The sequence below is a fragment of the Zootoca vivipara genome, chromosome 4, assembly GCF_963506605.1.
Source record: "Zootoca vivipara chromosome 4, rZooViv1.1, whole genome shotgun sequence".
In the NCBI taxonomy this organism is placed as follows: Eukaryota; Metazoa; Chordata; class Lepidosauria; order Squamata; family Lacertidae; genus Zootoca; species Zootoca vivipara.
Genome location: NC_083279.1, coordinates 94,264,211 through 94,282,885, shown reverse-complemented (window position 1 = coordinate 94,282,885; position 18,675 = coordinate 94,264,211). Strand labels below are relative to the sequence as shown.

The 18,675-nt window shown below is 48.3% G+C and overlaps 1 protein-coding gene across 1 annotated transcript in view; it reads left to right on the top strand.

The window, feature by feature from the left end:
• MYO7A (myosin VIIA) overlaps window positions 1-18,675 on the top strand; it is a 159,395-nt gene that overhangs the window by 82,142 nt on the left and 58,578 nt on the right. The window contains exons 16-19 of the mRNA XM_060273921.1: window positions 7,605-7,742; window positions 12,084-12,242; window positions 13,985-14,077; window positions 18,363-18,457. Of these exons, the coding sequence (XP_060129904.1) occupies window positions 7,605-7,742; window positions 12,084-12,242; window positions 13,985-14,077; window positions 18,363-18,457 (485 nt within the window). The remainder of the gene's footprint in view (window positions 1-7,604; window positions 7,743-12,083; window positions 12,243-13,984; window positions 14,078-18,362; window positions 18,458-18,675) is intronic.

The window sequence follows — 18,675 nt, the reverse complement described above, 5'->3', positions numbered from 1 at the left end:
AGCAAGTTGCCTCTGCCTCCATTCCTACCACTGGGTGGCAGGAGCATAATACTTATGCAAAAGCAGCCGCTGCAACACTTGGGTTTCAAACACCCCCGGACCAGCTGCTTGTGGTTAGTGAATAGCTCGGAAGTCCTGTCTTAGTCGTTCTTCTTTTTCACTTTTTTTTCTCCTATTCTCTGTCTCTCGTTTGTTTGTTTTTTTATCTTTTGATCCCCTGTAGTTTCTCTGTGGCTATGCGTCCAGTGCTTTTGGGCAGTCGCCAGCACCCAGTCTGAAGGTAAAAATAAGCCAAAGAGCTCCCTTGTGTGTGGTATGTTCACTTCTTCTCCCCACCCCCCACCCCACTAATGCTCCCCCCCCGCCCTCCTCTATCGCCGGTTTTACTCTTCTCCTTGCGTCCTTTGCAGCAGATCGCTCGCGAAAGGACAGAGGTGGTTGCGGACTCGCGGAGGGCTTGCCTCAGGGATGCAAGGCTGTTCTCTGCCTTTGCTAGGGATGCCTGGAGCCACTACATTATGCTGGAAAAGGTGATGGCGAAGGGCAATCAAAGCGGTTCAGGGGCTTTTCCTCCAGGGATCAAAGGCTAAATTGGACCTCGCATTAGTCTGACAATTACTTGGTCGGGTGTCCCAGGAGAGTCTACCTTCCTGCAAGAGCTCAGAGCGCAGCAGCAGCAGCAGCAGCAGCAGCAACAACAACAACAACAACAACAATTTAATATTTATACCCCACCCATCTGTCTGGGTTTCCCCAGAAACTCTGGGTAGTTTCCAACAAAATAGTAAAAACACAATAAAACAGCAAACATTAAAAACTTCCCTAAACAGAGCTGCCTTCAGGTGTCTTCTAAAAGTCAGATAGCTGTTTATTTCCTTGGCATCTGCTGGCAGGGCGTTTCACAGGGCGGGTGCCACTACCGAGAAGGCCCTCTGCCTGGTTCCCTGCAACCTCACTTCTCGCAGTGAGGGAACTGCCAGAAGGCCCTCAGAGCTGGACCTCAGTGTCCGGGCTGAACAATGGAGTTGGAGCATAGCTGCCAAGTCTCCTGTTTTCCCCGGGAAACCCCCGTTGTTCCTAGCTGAAAAAACTGATTTTTTTGTTTATTCTGGCGCAGTGGCCATTTTGGAACTGGGCGGAGCATGCTCAGAAGCGACTTTTGATGCTGCTTTGCCCAGTTCCAAAATGGCTGCAGTGTGACTTGTGGCGCGACGGCCATTTTGGAACTGGGCAAAGCAGCATCAAAAGTCACTTCTGAGCATGCTCCGCCCAGTTCCAAAATGGTGGCAGCGCTACTTCCGGTCTGCTATTTCCTCCCGGTCCCTTCTTTCTCTGAGGTATGAGTTGGAGGCGCTCCTTCAGGTCTACTGGGCTGAGTCTGACTAGCAAAGTCAGTGCTTCTGGGGCCCCACTAGGTGTTGAGGATTCTAGGAGATGTAGTCCAAGATGTCTGGAGGGCAGCAGGTTGGAGAAGGATGATCAAAAACATGGCCACCATAATTTTTTGGGTGTGTGTGTGTGTGGATCTGTGGCCCTCTAAATGTTGGGCTCCATTTCCCATGATACCCAGCAAGTGCGGTCAATGGTCAGGGATGGTGGGAGTTGTGGTCCAGCAACACACAGTGGTGCCTCGTAGGATGAATTTAATTCGTTCCGTGAGTCAATTCGTTTTACGAAAAATTCGTCTTGCGAATCGCGGTTTCCTGTAGGAATGCATTGATATTTCTTTTTTTGCCCATAGGAACGCATTAATTAAATTTCAATGCATTCCTATGGGAAACCGCGATTCGCAAGATGAATTTCCCCCAAAACGAATTCGTCTTGCAAGTCACCATCAGATCGCAAGACGCATTCGCCTTGCGAAAAATTCGTCTTGCAGGGCATTCGTCTTGCGCGGTGCCACTATAGAATCATAGAGGGACCCCGAGAGTCATCTACAGTAGTTCAACCCCCTGCAATGCAGAAATCTCAGCTGAAGCATCCCTAACAAAAGGCCACCTAACCTCTGCTTAAGAACCTGCAAGGAAGGCGAGTCCACCACCTGCCAAGGGAGACCGTTCCACTGTTGAACAGCTCTCACCAGCTCTTCCTGATGTTGATTCGGAATCTCCTTTCTTGTAACTTGAAGCCGGTGGTTTGGGTTCTACCCTCCGAAGCAAGAGAAAGCAAGCTTCCTCCATCCTCCACCTGACAGCCCTTGAGCTATTTGAAGATGGCTAGCCTATTTCCTATCAGTCTCCTCTCATCCAGGCACCTTTCCTTACCCCTTCCATGGCAGTCAGTAAGACCCACCTGCTAAGGTAAAGGTAAAGAAAGGCTAGATCGGTCGGATCAACGAAAATGGTTGAGGGCAACCAAAATGGTCAAAGGCCTGGAAACGATGCCTTATGAGGAACGGCTTAGGGAGCTGGGTATGTTTAGCCTGGAGAAGAGAAGGTTAAGGGGTGATATGATAGCCATGTTCAAATATATAAAAGGATGTCATATAGAGGAGGGAGAAAGGTTGTTTTCTGCTGCTCCAGAGAAGCGGACACAGAGCAATGGATTCAAACTACAAGAAAGAAGATTCCACCTAAACATTAGGAAGAACTTCCTGACAGTTAGAGCTGTTTGGCAGTGGAATTTGCTACCAAGGAGTGTGGTGGAGTCTCCTTCTTTGGAGGTCTTTAAGCAGAGGCTTGACAGGCATATGTCAAGAATGCTTTGATGGTGTTTCCTGCTTGGCAGGGGGTTGGACTGGATGGCCCTTGTGGTCTCTTCCAACTCTATGATTCTATGATTCTATGGATAGGACGCCAGGCATTTGCAACCTGGCAACTTCCTCTGATGCTTGGCTGAGCCCTTTTATCCTCCCCTTGACCTATTCCAGGCTCATCCCCCTCTGGGATTAATAGAGTTATTTAATGGGCAGTCCTTCTTCCTGGAACCTTGCATTCTGGACTCACTATGTGTTAAGTCCAGCCAAATACTGGTGCCCCCGTCCACTTTGCTCCAGCTGGTTCAAAATGCTTCAGCTAGACCAGAGCTTTCCAAACTGTTGCGTCATGATACATTAGTGTGTCAGCTGCAGTGTGTAGGTGTGTCACACAAACACTCCCCGCGCTCCTCCCGGGGCTGGAAAGGGGTTAGTTCAACTTCTGGTTTGCTAGTAAAACTGAACTGCTGTGTTGTGAAACGACGCATGTCTAAAAAGTGTGTGTCCCCCCAACATGAAAAGTTTGGAAAGCTCTGAACTAGGCTGTTGATGGGGATGGACTGCTACCAGGGCATAAATCCAATGCTTCAAAGATCATTCCGTACCTTATCCCATGTGATTCATTAATTTTTTAAAATAAAATACCCGAATTTGCAGAAAAGTATTTCCTGCTTACCAAAGCAAGCAAGCAAACCAAAAACCAAATGCAAAAGCAATTTCAAATCTATTACAGAGACAGATTGTGTGGTGTTTGTATACAGTATTCCCAAGGGGTGGTTGGGGGATAGTTTATTTTTATTTATTGAAATTATTGAATTTATATACCGCTTTATACCCACAGGTCTCAGGGCCCCACTTTTATTCAGTGGATAGATAGATAGATAGATAGATAGATAGATAGATAGATAGATGATAGAATCCATTCTCTGTTAAATATTATATGGGCAGCAGGCACTGAAGGGGATTTTTGTTACACATGATCTTCCTTTGGGTATCTGGGACTCCCACTGAAGAGGCATTGGAAAAGCTTATTGGACACTTGTCGCTCAAGGATGCTGGCTGTTTATTTGTGGCTGGGCAGGGAATTTACTTCCTGAGTCACTTTGCTTATTTGAGGGTTTAGTCAAATCCGTAAAAATGGGATGTGACACTTTTTAAATGTGAACCGAAGCTATGTGCTCCGTAGACACCAAGGTTCACTGAACATTAGAACGAACTGATTTGCTTTAACGAATTCACCTGAAGTAGTTCGAAAAATCTCTGAGCTATACCTGAGAGTAGCTCCCACGAACTGCTGGGTGAATGGAATGTGAATTAAGTCTGTTTGTGGGTAGGTAGAACTTTGAACAATTTTTAGTTCAAGTTCATTCTCTTGCATTAATTCTTTTTGCCTCCTAAGACTTTGGGGCCATTAAGCTTAAAGATCATAATTATTGGGGCCATTGACATCGCACCGTGTGATGTTTTCTTACTTTTCTTAAGTGTTATAATTTGACACAGCAGCAAGTAACGTTCTAAATGCTGGAGGGGGGGGAGGAATGCAGAGGATAAATTGTATGAACTTGAACAGAATGGATGCTCGCCCTTTTCAGGTGGGCAGCGGTTGCGATCCCCCTCGCTTCTGGCAGACAGTTCTCACGTGCTTGCTGGCCATTTGAGATTTCCCCTGGCTGACGGGATCTCAGGGCGGGACTTCCCATCTGAACGCCAGCTTTCAAACAAGCCAATCAGAGGCCCCACCTGATGGGCAGTGCCTTGCTGGCTGGCCTGTCATTGGTTGCTGCTATACCAGGTCAGACAGCAGCCCTTGAACTGAGCATGAGCCAAACTCGGATTCAGTTCCTTTTTGGACTTTGACTAAAAGTTCCTTTTTAAAATGAGCATTCCAGGCTCTGTTCCCACTGGCTTTTTGTTTGTGAACTTTATGATGTGGCTTTATCTTGGAGGAAGAGGGATCTTCCTTTACAACGACGAAACGGATTTGAGGCATAGCTGCCAAGTATCCCGTTTTCCCCGGGAAACCCCCGTTTTTTCTTAACTTTTCCCGGCGGTCCCCCGTATCACTTTGTCTCCTGTTATTATCCCTTATATTCTCCTGCCGGCAGCCAATTTTTTTTCTTATTTGCCCATCTATGGGCACCGAAAATGGCCGGCGCCAGCTTCGAAAGTTGCGTCTACGCATGTCCGGAAGTGCGTAGGCGTGACTTCCGGTGTCGGCGGCGGCCATTTTCGGTGCCCATAGATGGGCAGAGCGACACCGGAAGTTGCATCTACGCACTTCTGGACATGCGTAAACGCGACTTTTGAAGCCAGTGGTGGCCATTTTCGGTGCCCATAGATGGGCAAAGCGACACCAGAAGTTGCGTCTACGCAACTTCCAGTGTCACGCGGCTGCCGGTCTCAGATTCTGCAGTCCGGGACTTGGCAGGTATGATTTGAGGAGCAATCCTGCCGCAAGAACTACAGTTCCCAGAGTGGTTTAGCAACCAGTCCTTCTTCACAGGGAACTCCAGGGGTTATAGCTTTGGGAAGGGAATAGAGGATTTCCCTGTTCTGAACTGCAGACCCAAATGAAGGGCCTGGGTGTGTGGTTTGATGCAGAGATACCAAAGAAGGCTGTCAAAAATGCCAGAATGGCCAGTTCTTGTGCTTTATGATGGGAAGGTGTAAACTTGCAACACAGCCTGCTGTTACAGATGCAGGTCAGACACCACAGCAGAGAGAAGTCATAGAATCATAGAACCATAGAATTGTAGAGTTGGGTGTAGAGGGATACAGGTGGCGCTGTGGTCTAAACCACTCAGCCTCTTGGGCTTGCCGATCGGAAGGTCTGTGGTTCGAATCTGTGTGACGGGGTGAGCTCCTGTTGCTCTGTCCCAGTTCCTGCCAACCTAGCAGTTCGAAAGCATAACACTGCAAGTAGATAAATAGCTACCACTGCGGCGGGAAGGTAAACAGCGTTTCCCTGCACTCTGGTTTCCATCACGGTGTCCCATTGCGCCAGAAGCGGTTTAGTCCTGCTGGCCACATGACCTGGACAGCTGTCTGTGGACAAACGCCAGCTCCCTCGGCCTGAAAGCAAGATGAGCACCTTTGACTGGCCTAGCCTTTAGCTAGAGTAAGGCATCTTTACTCAATGGTCATCAAGTCCAACGGTCATCTAGTCCAATGCAGGAATGTCATTTAAAGCATCCATGGCAGATGGCCATCCAACCTCTGCTTCAAAACTTCCAGTGAGGTTGACATGGCTTGTCTGCAAAGTGCTACTAGGTAAGCATTGCAAAAGACAGCATCCGTCAGTTTGGCATGAGCCTCCCATCACTCTCCCTGGTCGATGCTCCGATCAGCTTTGAGATCCAGGGCCGGCCCTAGGGCCAGGCTGGGTGGCGCAGCGCACCATGGCGCCGGCCCGCCAGGAGGGCGCCGCGAACTGCGCCCACGGCCACCGCGCTGTGCCTGCCCGCCCGCCGCGCAGCAGTGCTTGTGGTAGCCGCGCTGCGCCCGCCCGCCCACCGCGCTGGGAAACGGGGCGGGGGGCGCCGGAGGGATCCGTCGCTCCACGGCGCCAGGGGCGCTTAAGACGGCCCTGTTGAGATCTACAAATGAAGGGCGGTATACAAATTTAATAAATAAATAAAATTTCCCACGTCTTACAGATAGCCCCTCTTTCTCGGCCAACAGCCCAGCGCCCCCCCGAGCACACAGATAAACAGAACATTGAAGCTCATTCTTGCAACAAGTTTCTGGGGTTTCTTAACTACCAAGATGGCATTTGCAGGCCTTCTGGAACAGCGTCACTGTTTCCTCACAACTCTCAGCACCCTTAACAAACTGTAGTTCCCAGAATTATTTGCGGGCATCGTAGTGCTTTTAACGTGGATGGTGCGGTTGTGGCCTAAAGCAGAGGTGGCAAACCTCTTGCAGCCCAAAGGTCCGTGTGACCTTCTGAGGGCCATGTGCCTTGCATGCAGAATGTCCAGATCCACTCCTTGGCTTCCTCAGCATATATATCCATCACTGCAGGTGAAAAAGAAGCTTCTCTGCCTGGTATCTGAGGAAGCAGCTGCCGGTCAGAGCAAACATCATTGGGGTAGATGGAGAAATAGCCTAACCTGGTACCAGGCAGTGTGTCCAGAGTTCCTATTGGTGACATTCTCTGTACATAGAATCATGGAATGGTAGAGTTGGAAGAGGTTCCCAGGGTCATCTAGTCCAACCCCCGAAATGTAGGAACCTCAACTATAACCTCCATGGCAGATGGCTATCCAACCTCTGCTTAAAAACTTCCAAGGAAGGAGAGCTCACATCCACCCAAGGGAGACCTGCTCTTACTGTCGGAAAGTTCTTTCTGGGGTTTAGTCGGAATCTCCTTTCCTGCAGCTTCCCTTGTTGTTTGTTCTCTGCGTGTGGTATTCAGGGATACACTGCTTCTGCCTCTGGAGGTTCCTTCAACTGTGAGAACTGGTCTCCATGAACGGACGTACCCTCTGCGCCTTTGTCCCCTTCCCACAGTGGCAGAAGACATGCCTTGAGTGCAGAAGGTCCCAGGTCCAACCCTTGCCATCTCCAGAGTGTCAAATTTCCCTTGGCCTGAGAGCTTGGATGGCTGCAACCAACTCTTTTGAATCTTAGTGGGTTGTTATCTTCCTCTGCTCTCCTGAATAATGCTTTGTCTAGGGTAGGTGGCAGTGGGGATGAGCTAATGGAAACAGGGGGCAGGAATCCAGAAAGGCTTTGGAGCCCCGGCCAAGGCGGACGAACGGCCTGCCTTGCTGAAACGCAGCTTCCTGTGCAACAGAGTGTCCCCTTTGACCCAGCTTGAGGGGGAAATGCTCTGCTTGCTGTTTGCATTATCCGTTCATTTCCGGACACTGATCCTCTGTGGCGCTTCCCCCCCCTTTCTTTCCAGGGGGCAGAGACCAGGAAGCGCTCCCCGACTCTCAGCAGCCAGTTCAAGCGCTCGCTGGAGCTGCTGATGAGGACTCTCAGTGTCTGCCAGCCTTTCTTCGTCCGCTGCATCAAGCCCAACGAATACAAGAAGCCCATGGTAAGCCACGCGCCCATTTCCCTTCTTCTGGATAAAGCGGGTTTTTAACCGGGAGGGGGCAGGCTCTAGGTCACTTGCAGAAGGCTACTTGCCACTACTTCCCAATTCGAACACGATGACAAACTTAGTTGGTCTCTAAGGTGCTACTGGAAGGAATTTTATTTTATTTTAATTTTTTGTTACAATATTAACAGAGAGTCCATAAGTGACTGTGGAGGCCAATTCTGGATCCACACGTCCTTCCACAGTGGGGACATAGGTTTCCGGGCAGGAGGTCATCACGGTGAGGGTTTGCCAAGCGTGCCTTCCTCTTAGCACCTTTCTCCCTTGCGTCCTGAGTTCGAGTGTCTTCAAAGCCCATGACACCTTTGGTAAAGGCTGTTCTCCAACTGGAGCGCTCGCAGGCCAGTGCTTCCCAGTTGTCGGTGTTTATACTACATTTTTTATATATATATTTGCCTTTAAACCTCTTTTGTTGACCACTGGCATTACGCTTTCCATTTTTAACTGGCTTCTGAATGCCAGTTTCTGGAAACCACAGGAGGGGAGACCGGCTCTTGCGTTCGAATCCTGCTTGCGGGTTCCCCCCCCCCCAGCCAGTGTGACGACAGGCTGTTGGACGAGATGGGCCATTGGCCTCATCCAGCAGGATTGACTTATGTTCCTGTGCCTCTTCTTTACTTGGTGGACTTTCATTAGCAGCACACCCGGGGGGGGGGGGGAGGCAGGTTAGCCTCATATCTCTGCAGGGTTTGGGGAGCCTGTCTTTTTGCCATGTCCTCCTTCCGAGATTCTAGGCTCAGTCTATCTCCATGAGCCTATAGATTTCCACTTGTACAGTGAAAGTTCCCCCATCTTTCCTTTTCCTGCATCCCACCCATACACCCCTCCATCTGCTCCAGAGAGTTGGGGGGACCCCAAAGCGGATTTGGGGAGGAGAAGTTCCACTGAGTGAGAAGAAGCCGTTGTGCTTGGTTGTGCTTAGCTCTCCAATCTTTCTTAACTCTCGCCCCCCCCCCAATTGGGGGAATATCCATTGATATCTTCGCACTGGCTGTGTAAATGTTGTAAGAAAAATACCTCTAATTCCCTTATGGGGTATCTAGAGCCCGTATAGAGTCCCTTGGGAGATCGGGCAGTGAGAAAGCAGAGGCCAACCAGGGTATATTGAAAGCAAAGCAACTAGTAAGCCTGATCTTTATTAAAGAAAATAAACTGTTGCAACAGGGTCCCCACTCGCCACACGCTGCAGGGAGGAGTACCCTGAACAATGGTGCGCAAGCCTCTATAAAGACTTTTGAAATGGCCCACCCTGTAGCCCAAGACCACCGCTCGAAACATCCTACATGCATCACAGAAGGAGGCGGTCTCCAGCAGAAATTTGAGAGTGTTGCTTCTCTCCTGTCTATCCTGATAATGCCTTACTCGATTGCATTTTCTGAGTAGCCTGGCCATTCCTTTGAGATGGTAAATACTTGGTTCCTGAATTTCTTACGCATATTGATACTCGCCAAACTATGTTTGAAAAGGGAGGTGTAAGCCCCTACAGTCCAAAGCAGGCACCCCCAAACTGCGGCCCTCCAGATGTTTTGGCCTACAGCTCCCATGATCCCTAGCTAACAGGACCAGTGGTCAGGGATGATGGGAATTGTAGTCCCAAAACATCTGGAGGGCCGCAGTTTGGGGATGTCTGGTCCAAAGACTGTCCATTTCCTTCCTCCTTGCAGAGGAATATTTGAGGTCAATTTGGGAGAGTCAAAATGGCTTCATGACTGCTCTCCTGTGCTATTTCAGACACATGGCTTATATACTTATGTATGTGTTTGCCTTGTACATTTATGAACATTTCATCTATATTTGAGACCTTAGAATTCTTATAGCATAAACTTGCCAGCTGGGCAAACTTGCGACTGAAGCACCTCTCCTCCCCCCTTGTCTCCTTTCATCCCTTCCTGCCCCACTGTTTCTCTCAACCTCTCTTTTTGCCACCTTTCTTCCTTCCTCCCGCCCTCCTCCTCCTCATCACCCCTTTTTCCTCCCCTCTTGAGTTTTGTGGACATCCCGGGACCACAGTATACCTTGTGTTTTCTTTACGAGATGGTGTTCATTCCCCCGCCACTGAAAGTTGTGATCGAAACCCTTAAAATACACGGGGCAGCCAAAGAGAACAAATGGCACCACAACAGGAATCTGACAGTAAAAGTAGCCTGTGAAATAAAAACATCTTTTTCCCCCCAGGAGAGGATTTTTATGCCTGAGGTCAGAGAGGATCAAGAGCTGATAGTGACAGGAAACAGGATTTCAGGAAACCGGTGGGGGGAAAACCAGTGGAAAGAGCTTTGCCTGTTTTTGCATTACGTTCCCTGTTAGGACTTCTAGTTAATTTTGCAAAATGTGGGAGCATCAAGCTTTGCAGATATAAAGGAAACAGATTTTGTTTCTGTCCAGGTGTCTATGAGTGAATCTTCCCGGTACAAATTGTTTTTCTCCAAGCAGCCAAACTGGAGCAGTGCATTTAGCCGCAGCCAATGGCATACCCAGTGGTTAAAACACAAAGCACGGCTGCCTCAAAATATTAATATTAAAACAAATATTGAGGGGCCCGAGGGGCCCTTCGCCCCCTAGAGTTGGCACGCCTGGCTTAGGGCCCTGTTAGGTATTGCTGCCATGGCTCTGTTTAGGTTTGCTACTAAATCGGCCGCCTAAATTAAAACAACCTTATTCCCGTTCTTGCTTATCATCGTTCTTGCTGCCTGCTTTTGTAATGTCCGTGTTGAAAAGGGTTACGTGGATTTTTATCCTCACGTTTAGTATGCCTACTTGGGAAAATTCGTGCCTGTGCTTTAAAAAACTGCTTTGTTGTTGTTTAGTTGTTTAGTCGTGTCCGACTTTTCGTGACCCCATGGACCATAGCACGCCAGGCACTCCTGTCTTCCACTGCCTCCCGCAGTTTGGTCAAACTCATGTTCGTAGCTTCGAGAACACTGTCCAACCATCTCGTCCTCTGACGTCCCCTTCTCCTAGTGCCCTCAGTCTTTCCCAACATCAGGGTCTTTTCCAAGGATTCTTCCCTTCTCATGAGGTAGCCAAAGTATTGGAGCCTCAGCTTCACGATCTGTCCTTCAAGTGAGCACTCGGGGCTGATTTCCTTCAGAATGGATAGGTTTGATCTTCTTGCAGTCCATGGGACTCTCAAGAGTCTCCTCCAGCACCACAATTCAAAAGCATCAATTCTTTGGCAATCAGCCTTCTTTATGGTCCAGCTCTCACTTCCATACATCACTACTGGGAAAACCATAGCTTTAACTATACGGACCTTCATCGGCAAGGTGATGTCTCTGCTTTTTATGATGCTGTCTTGGTTTGTCATTGCTTTTCTCCCAAGAAGCAAGCGTCTTTTAATTTCGTGACTGCTGTCACCATCTGCAGTGATCATGGAACCCAAGAAAGTAAAATCTCTCACTGCCTCCATTTCTTCCCCTTCTATTTGCCAGGAGGTGATGGGACCAGTGGCCATGATCTTGGTTTTTGTGATGTTGAGCTTCAGACCATATTTTGCGCTCTCCTCTTTCACTCTCATTAAAAGGTTCTTTAATTCCTCCTCACTTTCTGCCATCAAGGTTGTGTCATCTGCATATCTGAGGTGTTGATATTTCTTCCGGCAATCCTAATTCCGGCTTGGGGATTCATCCAGTCCAGCCTTTCGCATGATGAATTCTGCATATAAGTTAAATAAGCAGGGAGACAATATACAACCTTGTCGTACTCCTTTCCCAATTTTGAACCAATCAGTTGTTCCATATCCAGTTCTAACTGTAGCTTCTTGTCCCACATAGAAATTTCTCAGGAGACAGATGAGGTGATCAGGCACTCCCATTTCTTTAAGAACTTGCCATAAGGACACCATGGTTTAATTTCATAGAACTGTACACAACCCTCCACATAGTAAAGAGTTGGTACCAACAAATAAACAAATGTGCCATGCTCATCATTCAAATGCATTAACTTGTTTGACCTTTCTATTCTTGCCATTTTCCTCTCCTACAGACTCTAACCTTACAGCTAAAAAAAAAAATCCTGCAGAGCTGGAAAGGTCTCTCAGAGGACATCCAGCCCAACCCCTTGCCTTCAGAAATGTTCTCCTTTCCGGCCTCTGCATGTAACACTCTCCTTTTTTGCCCATTTATTCTGTTACAAAGTGTTTTTGGTTGTCAGGCGTTCTCCCCCAGTAATAATCGGCAGCTCGCAAAATACTTAAAAGGGGGAAATGTTTAAGCTCATAAATTCAGGAGCGAGTGGGTAAAAGCATTGACACTGAGGTCATTTCCCCCACCACTGCAGTTGTTTGACCGGGAGCTCTGTGTCCGCCAGCTGAGGTATTCCGGCATGATGGAAACCATCCGGATCCGCAGGGCTGGGTACCCCATCCGCTACACTTTCGTGGAGTTTGTGGACCGGTACCGAGTGCTCATGCCTGGGGTGAAGCCAGCATACAAACAGGTACAGTTGAAATCACTCCTCATAGCTCTAAAGAGAGAGATCCTGTGGCATTAATAAGCATGCTGAGAGCCGAGCCGGCCCACACTTGAGGCAAGGTAAGGCAGCTGCCTCAGGCGGCAAGATCCACAGGACAAGTAGAACTGGCCTCCAAGGAATGTATTACCCGCTGCTACGGCGGCAGCAACAGCTGCAGCATGCTCCCTGGATGCCGGATCTGCTATTATTATTATTATTATTATTATTATTATTATTATTATTATTATTACAGTGGTACCTTGGTTCTCAAATTTAATTCGTTCCAGAAGTCCGTTCCAAAACCAAAGCATTCCAAAACCAAGATGCGCTTCCCGTAGAAAGTAACGCAAAATGGATTAATCCATTACAGACTTTTAAAAACAACCCCTAAAGCAGCAATTTACAGTCATACCTCGGTTTAAGTATGCCTCGGTTTGAGTATTTTCACTTTAAGTACTCCACGGACCTGTCTGGAACGAATTAATCCACTTTCCATTACTTTCAATGGGAAAGTTCGCTTCAGGTTAAGTACGCTTCAGGTTAAGTACAGACTTCCGGAACCAATTGTGTTTGTAAACCGAGGTACCACTGTAACATGAATTTTGCTATCTAATGAGACCACTGATCCATAAAATGAAAGCAATAAACAATGTACTGCAGTCACACAATCAATCAATCTCTAGCTGAACTGGGTTCCACACAGTCACAAAAACAAAACAAAAAGAGCGGCAAAAACAAAAATGCAAAGTAAACGGCAAAAACAGAGAGCGTAACGCTCTAAACAGAAGTGTGGCACTCAAATCAGAATCATAACACTCAAAATGGAAGTGTGGCACTCAAACCGGAAGCGTAATACTCAAAACGGAGCATGTTTGGCTTCTGAAAGAGAGTTTGCAAACCAGAACACTTACTTCTGGGTTTGCAGTGTTTGGGTTCCAAGTTGCTTGAGTACCAAGGCGTTTGAGAACCGAGGTACCACTGTATTATTATTATAACTTACTGAATTTATATAGCACCCTATACTCAGGGGTCTCAGGACGGTTCACAGAATAAAATCAAGATTAAAAAAACCCACAAAATAGTTAATAAAAATAAAAACAATAACCCAATAGCCTCCCCCACAAAAAAACACATTTTAAAAAGGGTATAGGATGTGTAGATCAAGTCAGGCAAAGGCCTGGTTAAAAAGGAACGTTTTTGCCTGGCGCCTAAAGGTGTATAATGAAGGCGCCAGGCAAGTTTCCCTGGGGAGAGCATTCCACAAATGGGGAGCCACTGCAGAGAAGGCCCTGTTCACGTGCTACCACCCTCCAGACTTCCCGCAGAGGAGGCACACGAAGAAGGGCTTCAGAAGATGATCTCAGGGTCCAGGTGGGTTCATATGGAGAGAAGCAACCCTTGAGGTATTGCGGTCCTGAGCCGTTTAGTTCCTGCTGTAGATCTTCACTTGCCCCTTCTTCCCTGACCAGGAGTGGGGGTCATTTTGTGGTTTGCCTCAGGTGCCAAAACGTCTTAGGCCATCCTCGATAAAGAGTCTAGTAGTATCTGTAGTAATGCTACAACATTTCCCCCCTAAATGTGACGCATGCTACGTTGATCATTATATTGTTTGGACGATGGGAGTTTCCTTATCTTCTACCCTGCAAAGTCACTTTGGGACGTTTTATGAGGAGTGATTAATGAATGGAATTAAGTAAAAGAAATGAAAATCCCACTATTTCTTCCAGGGAGACTTGCGGGGGACTTGCCAGCGCATCGCTGAAGCCGTGTTGGGCAGAGACGATGACTGGCAGATTGGCAAGACGAAGATTTTCCTGAAGGTAAGATGGCAAGCAAGTTGTTGGGGGCATATGCCCGGAAGCAGAACGTGTGTGTTTGGTGGCTAGCTGATATCTCAAACGGGGCAACAGCCACCATTTAGCAATTGTTTTCAAGGCTGAGATGCTATCAAAGCATAAAGATTCTTAGAATCATAGAATCATAGAGTTGGAAGAGACCACAAGGGCCATCCAGTCCAACCCCCTGCCAAGCAGGAAACACCATCAAAGCATTCTTGACATATGCCTGTCAAGCCTCTGCTTAAAGACCTCCAAAGAAGGAGACTCCACCACACTCCTTGGCAGCAAATTCCACTGCCGAACAGCTCTTACTGTCAGGAAGTTCTTCCTAATGTGCAGGTGGAATCTTCTTTCTTGTAGTTTGAATCCATTGCTCCGTGTCTGCTTCTCTGGAGCAGCAAAAAACAACCTTTCTCCCTCCTCTATATGACATCCTTTTATATATTTGAACATTTAAGCCTCATAAGGAACGGCTTCCCCACAAAGTTTCTTCCCCACAAAGTTTCCCCAGTGACCAGACATGCCATTGTAACACCAAAAAGAAACCAACTAGGAAAGCTTTGCCGTTTTCAGTTTCCCATCCAAAATAATTTCTACTGTAGGGATTCATTATGGTTCTGTAGGGAACTGATACTTCCCCCACGAAGAAGCATGAAATAATAGGCAAGAAATAAACCTCTTCTGTACAGGAGTGTTGCTGCTGTTTTAATCACCTCTCCGCTGTTATCTGTATGCTTCTTCTTTTTTAAAGGATATTCCTCGCCTAATGCTTAGTTAGTTAAGTGTTAAGAGTTCCCGTCCGTTCCTCCAGAGAGCCTTATCAGGGCTGTGCAGCTGCACAAGGAGGAAATGGGGAAATGAGCTTGTCAAAAGGTCTGCTTTGGGCTGGGCCAATCTGGAAGCAGGCAGGACTATATACCAGACTTGACACCAGTGGCCCAAGGAAGAAATCAAACAGTGAAGGTCGAGGAAAGAAAATCCTTAAAGCAGTGATTCCCAAACTTGATAGCTGGGGTTCAGTTTTCTTTCAAAAAACCCAAAACCGTTTGCTTCTACATAGAATCATAGAATCATAGAGTTGGAAGAGACCACAAGGGCCATCCAGTCCAACCCCCTGCCAAGCAGGAAACACCATCAAAGCATTCTTGACATATGCCTGTCAAGCCTCTGCTTAAAGACCTCCAGAGAAGGAGACTCCACCACACTCCTTGGTAGCAAATTCCACTGCTGAACAGCTCTTACTGTCAGGAAGTTCTTCCTAATGTTCCTAATGTTTAGGTGGAATCTTCTTTCTAATGTCCATGTTCTAATGTTCCATGTCCGCTTCTCTGGAGCAGCAGAAAACAATGATGAAAGGAAAAGAAGTGCCCGCCCTTTTCCTGTTTCCTCCTTCCCTTAAAATTAGGGGACTGAGCAATGGTCAATTCCAAAATTCCCAGAAGTTCCTAAATGTTCTCCAAATGGTGCGTGAGAAATGGAGCGATGTGAAATGCTTGCCCCAAAATCTTTTGTACATACTCCATTGCAAGCACAGAAAACCTTGCAAACACTTGAAGTTAGGGATGGGGAATACATTTTGTTCCGGATAATGCAAACCCATCAAATTCAGGCTTCCCGAAGCAGTAATGCACAGCTATCCTTTGAAATCCAGACTTCTCTGAATTTTGCAGTTCAGTTCTCCCACCAAGGGGCAAGAGAAACGGGAGGTGGAGATTAGTTTCTGGTGGGAATTCCTGCCGGGAACGTGGGAACTTGTAGTTCCCCTCCCTTCCCCCCTCCCTTCTCCTGCCCAGGTAAGTTTTGTGGGCCCTGGAGGAGCAGAGGAACTGAGCAGTGGTAGCAGAGGGGGTGGTTGCCCAACTTGTGGGTTGAGTGGGTCCTGCTTCACTTACGCCCACTAGGAGAAATGGATCTGTTTAATTTCCTGTGCCATCCCTCTTTCTTTCTTTTCAATTCTGAAATGCAAAAGGGACGCTTCAACAGTACATGCGTTATACAACACACAACCTCCTGTGGAATGCCCTCCTGACTGAGGTGTGTCAATCTCCCCTCACTATTAGTGTTTAGGACAAATCAAGAAACATTCCTGCCTACTCAGACAGCTGGTGGCTGAAAGTTCTGTCACCGACAACCCTGAAATCGCTTTTAGGTGGTTGCTTTTAGGAGCTTTTAACTGTTTTTTGAAGGTTGTTTGTGGAATTTTAAACTTATTATTATTAACAATTGATATTATTATTGACAATTATTAACAACAACAACAACAATAAAAACGACAACCATATTTTAATTTATATCCTGCCCATCTGGCTGGGTTTCCCCAGCCACTCTGGGTGGCTTGCAACATACAGTGGTATCTCAGATTTTGAACGTAATCCATTCCGGAAGATGGTTCGAGTTCTGAAACGTTTGAAAACTGAAAACTCAATAGCCGACAGCTAGGCCTCAGGAACTTGCATTCAACGGAAGCCACGTGGCATGATCGACATCCGAGGCATGTTCGAAAACTAAAGCATTTACTTCCGGGTTTACAGCGTTAGAAAACCGAAATGTTCATCAACGGAGACGTTCAAAAACCAAGGTACCACTGTATATAAAAACATAACAAAACATCACACATTAAAAAAAACAAACTATCCTATACAGTCGTACCTCTGCTAACGTATCCCTCTGGATACGTAAGCTTCGGGATGCAAACATGGTAAACCTGGAAGTATTTTTCTGGGTTTAGTCACGCCCTCATGCACAGAAGTGCTCTACGCGCCGTGTGCATGTGCAGAAGCGCTAAACCGCGCCACACGCATGCGCAGAAATGGTCCTCCAGTTGCGAATTCCTTAGGATGCGGCTGGACCTCCGGAATGGATCCCATTCGCAACCGGAGGTACCACTGTACAAACAACAAACCAACCAATAAATCAATAACAGCAATAACAAAAAGAGCAGCAACAATAACAGTAATAACAATAATGATCAACAGCTCACAGCTATACCCAAATTAAAATAACCACCAACCCCAACTAAACATTTAACGAACCCGACAAAAACAAAACAGAGGAACCAAAATTAGAACCATTTAAAACGTTTTAAAACAATTGAGACACTTGCTCCAACCCAGCAATGTCCCTCCGGCATCCCAGGAGCCTCTTTTAGCTGTTCAAGGTGAATCTGGGCCAGGTGGAAATGGACCTTGCGGCAGAGAGTGGTCTTCCTACCAGTACAGCAGTATTGACCGTGAGGGAAGAGCAGGATGTGCAATTGCCGGTAATAAATATATAAGAACTAGTGGAATTCAGCCCGTTTAAAAACGGGCGCTAGAGCGCGTGTCTCGGCAGAAGCCAGGGCCGCGGCGCCACCTCCTCGGCCAGGACACCATGGGCGCCGCTAGGAAAAGGAGAGGTGTCGGGGCTCAGGCAGCCAAGGGGCGGAAAGGAGGAGGCGGTGGGTGGATCCCAGGGCCAGCGAGCCTACTCCTCCTCTTCCAGCAGCCAGCCAGAGGCTATGGCGACGCCCGTGAGGAGCCGCGAGGGGCGGCCGGAGCTGCCGGGAGATGGGAGGAGGGGGGTCCCACCATTGTCGCGCTCCTGCTGCTGCTGCTGGAGGAGGAGGAGGAGGAGGAAGGAAGGAGCCCGGAGCTTGAGGCGGCCTCCCCGGCGGCCCCCTCGGCTCGACGCCCGCCGCGTCCTCAGCTGCACATGGCAGCGGTGACTCTGCCGCTTTCCCGGTGTCTCTGCCGCTTCCCCGGTGTCTCCGGCCCGAGTCCTGGCGCCACTGCCTGGCCCGAAGGAGCCTCCGCCGGGGCGAAGGCAAGCGAGGCGCTGAGTTGCGGCTCTCTTTCCCCGGCGCCGCTTCCTGCCTTTGCCCCCGGCCCGAGAGGCGGCAGTTCCTGGCGGCTGCTTGCCATCATGTCCCACCAGACCGGCATCCAAGGTACTGAGCCCCTTGGTCTGCTGGTCGTAGGGGGGGGAAGGGGGCTAAAGCAGCCTCCTCCTCCTCCTCGCTCTTTAGCGCAAGCACACTGAGGCGCTTGTCCGGCCGGGAGCGGCAGTTGGCAGAGGGGTGGGGGGGGAGAGCGTGTGCGCGTGTGTGTACGTCGTCTCTGCTGTCCAATCCCTGTGTCCCTGGGGCCCATGCGCAGTACCCCAGGGACACACGGGACAACTGGACGCAGGGACAACTTGGACATTATTATATAGGATAAATGAAATGAATTCCGTGCTGTCCTGCGGAGTTCCAGAAGCGAGTGGCCTGCTGATGTGTTCCTCTCCTCAGGATCACCACGATATGCTGCTGGAGATAGAGAGAGACAAGGCCATCACAGACAAGGTCATCCTCATCCAGAAAGTGGTCCGTGGATTTAAGGACAGGTAGGAAGCCTGGATGGAGACGACTACTCTTAGTCTATTCAGTCTGCTGGGCAATGTTGGGCCTTGTTGCTGCAAAAGGCCTGTTTTCATTTGGTTGCTGTGGTGAAGCCATGGCGGTTCCCGTAAGGTAGAAATAGTGGGCAAGGAGGGAAACGGAAATCAGGCGAAGATTATGCATGGGCAGATTTAATGATACTTGGAACATATTTGTCAAAACC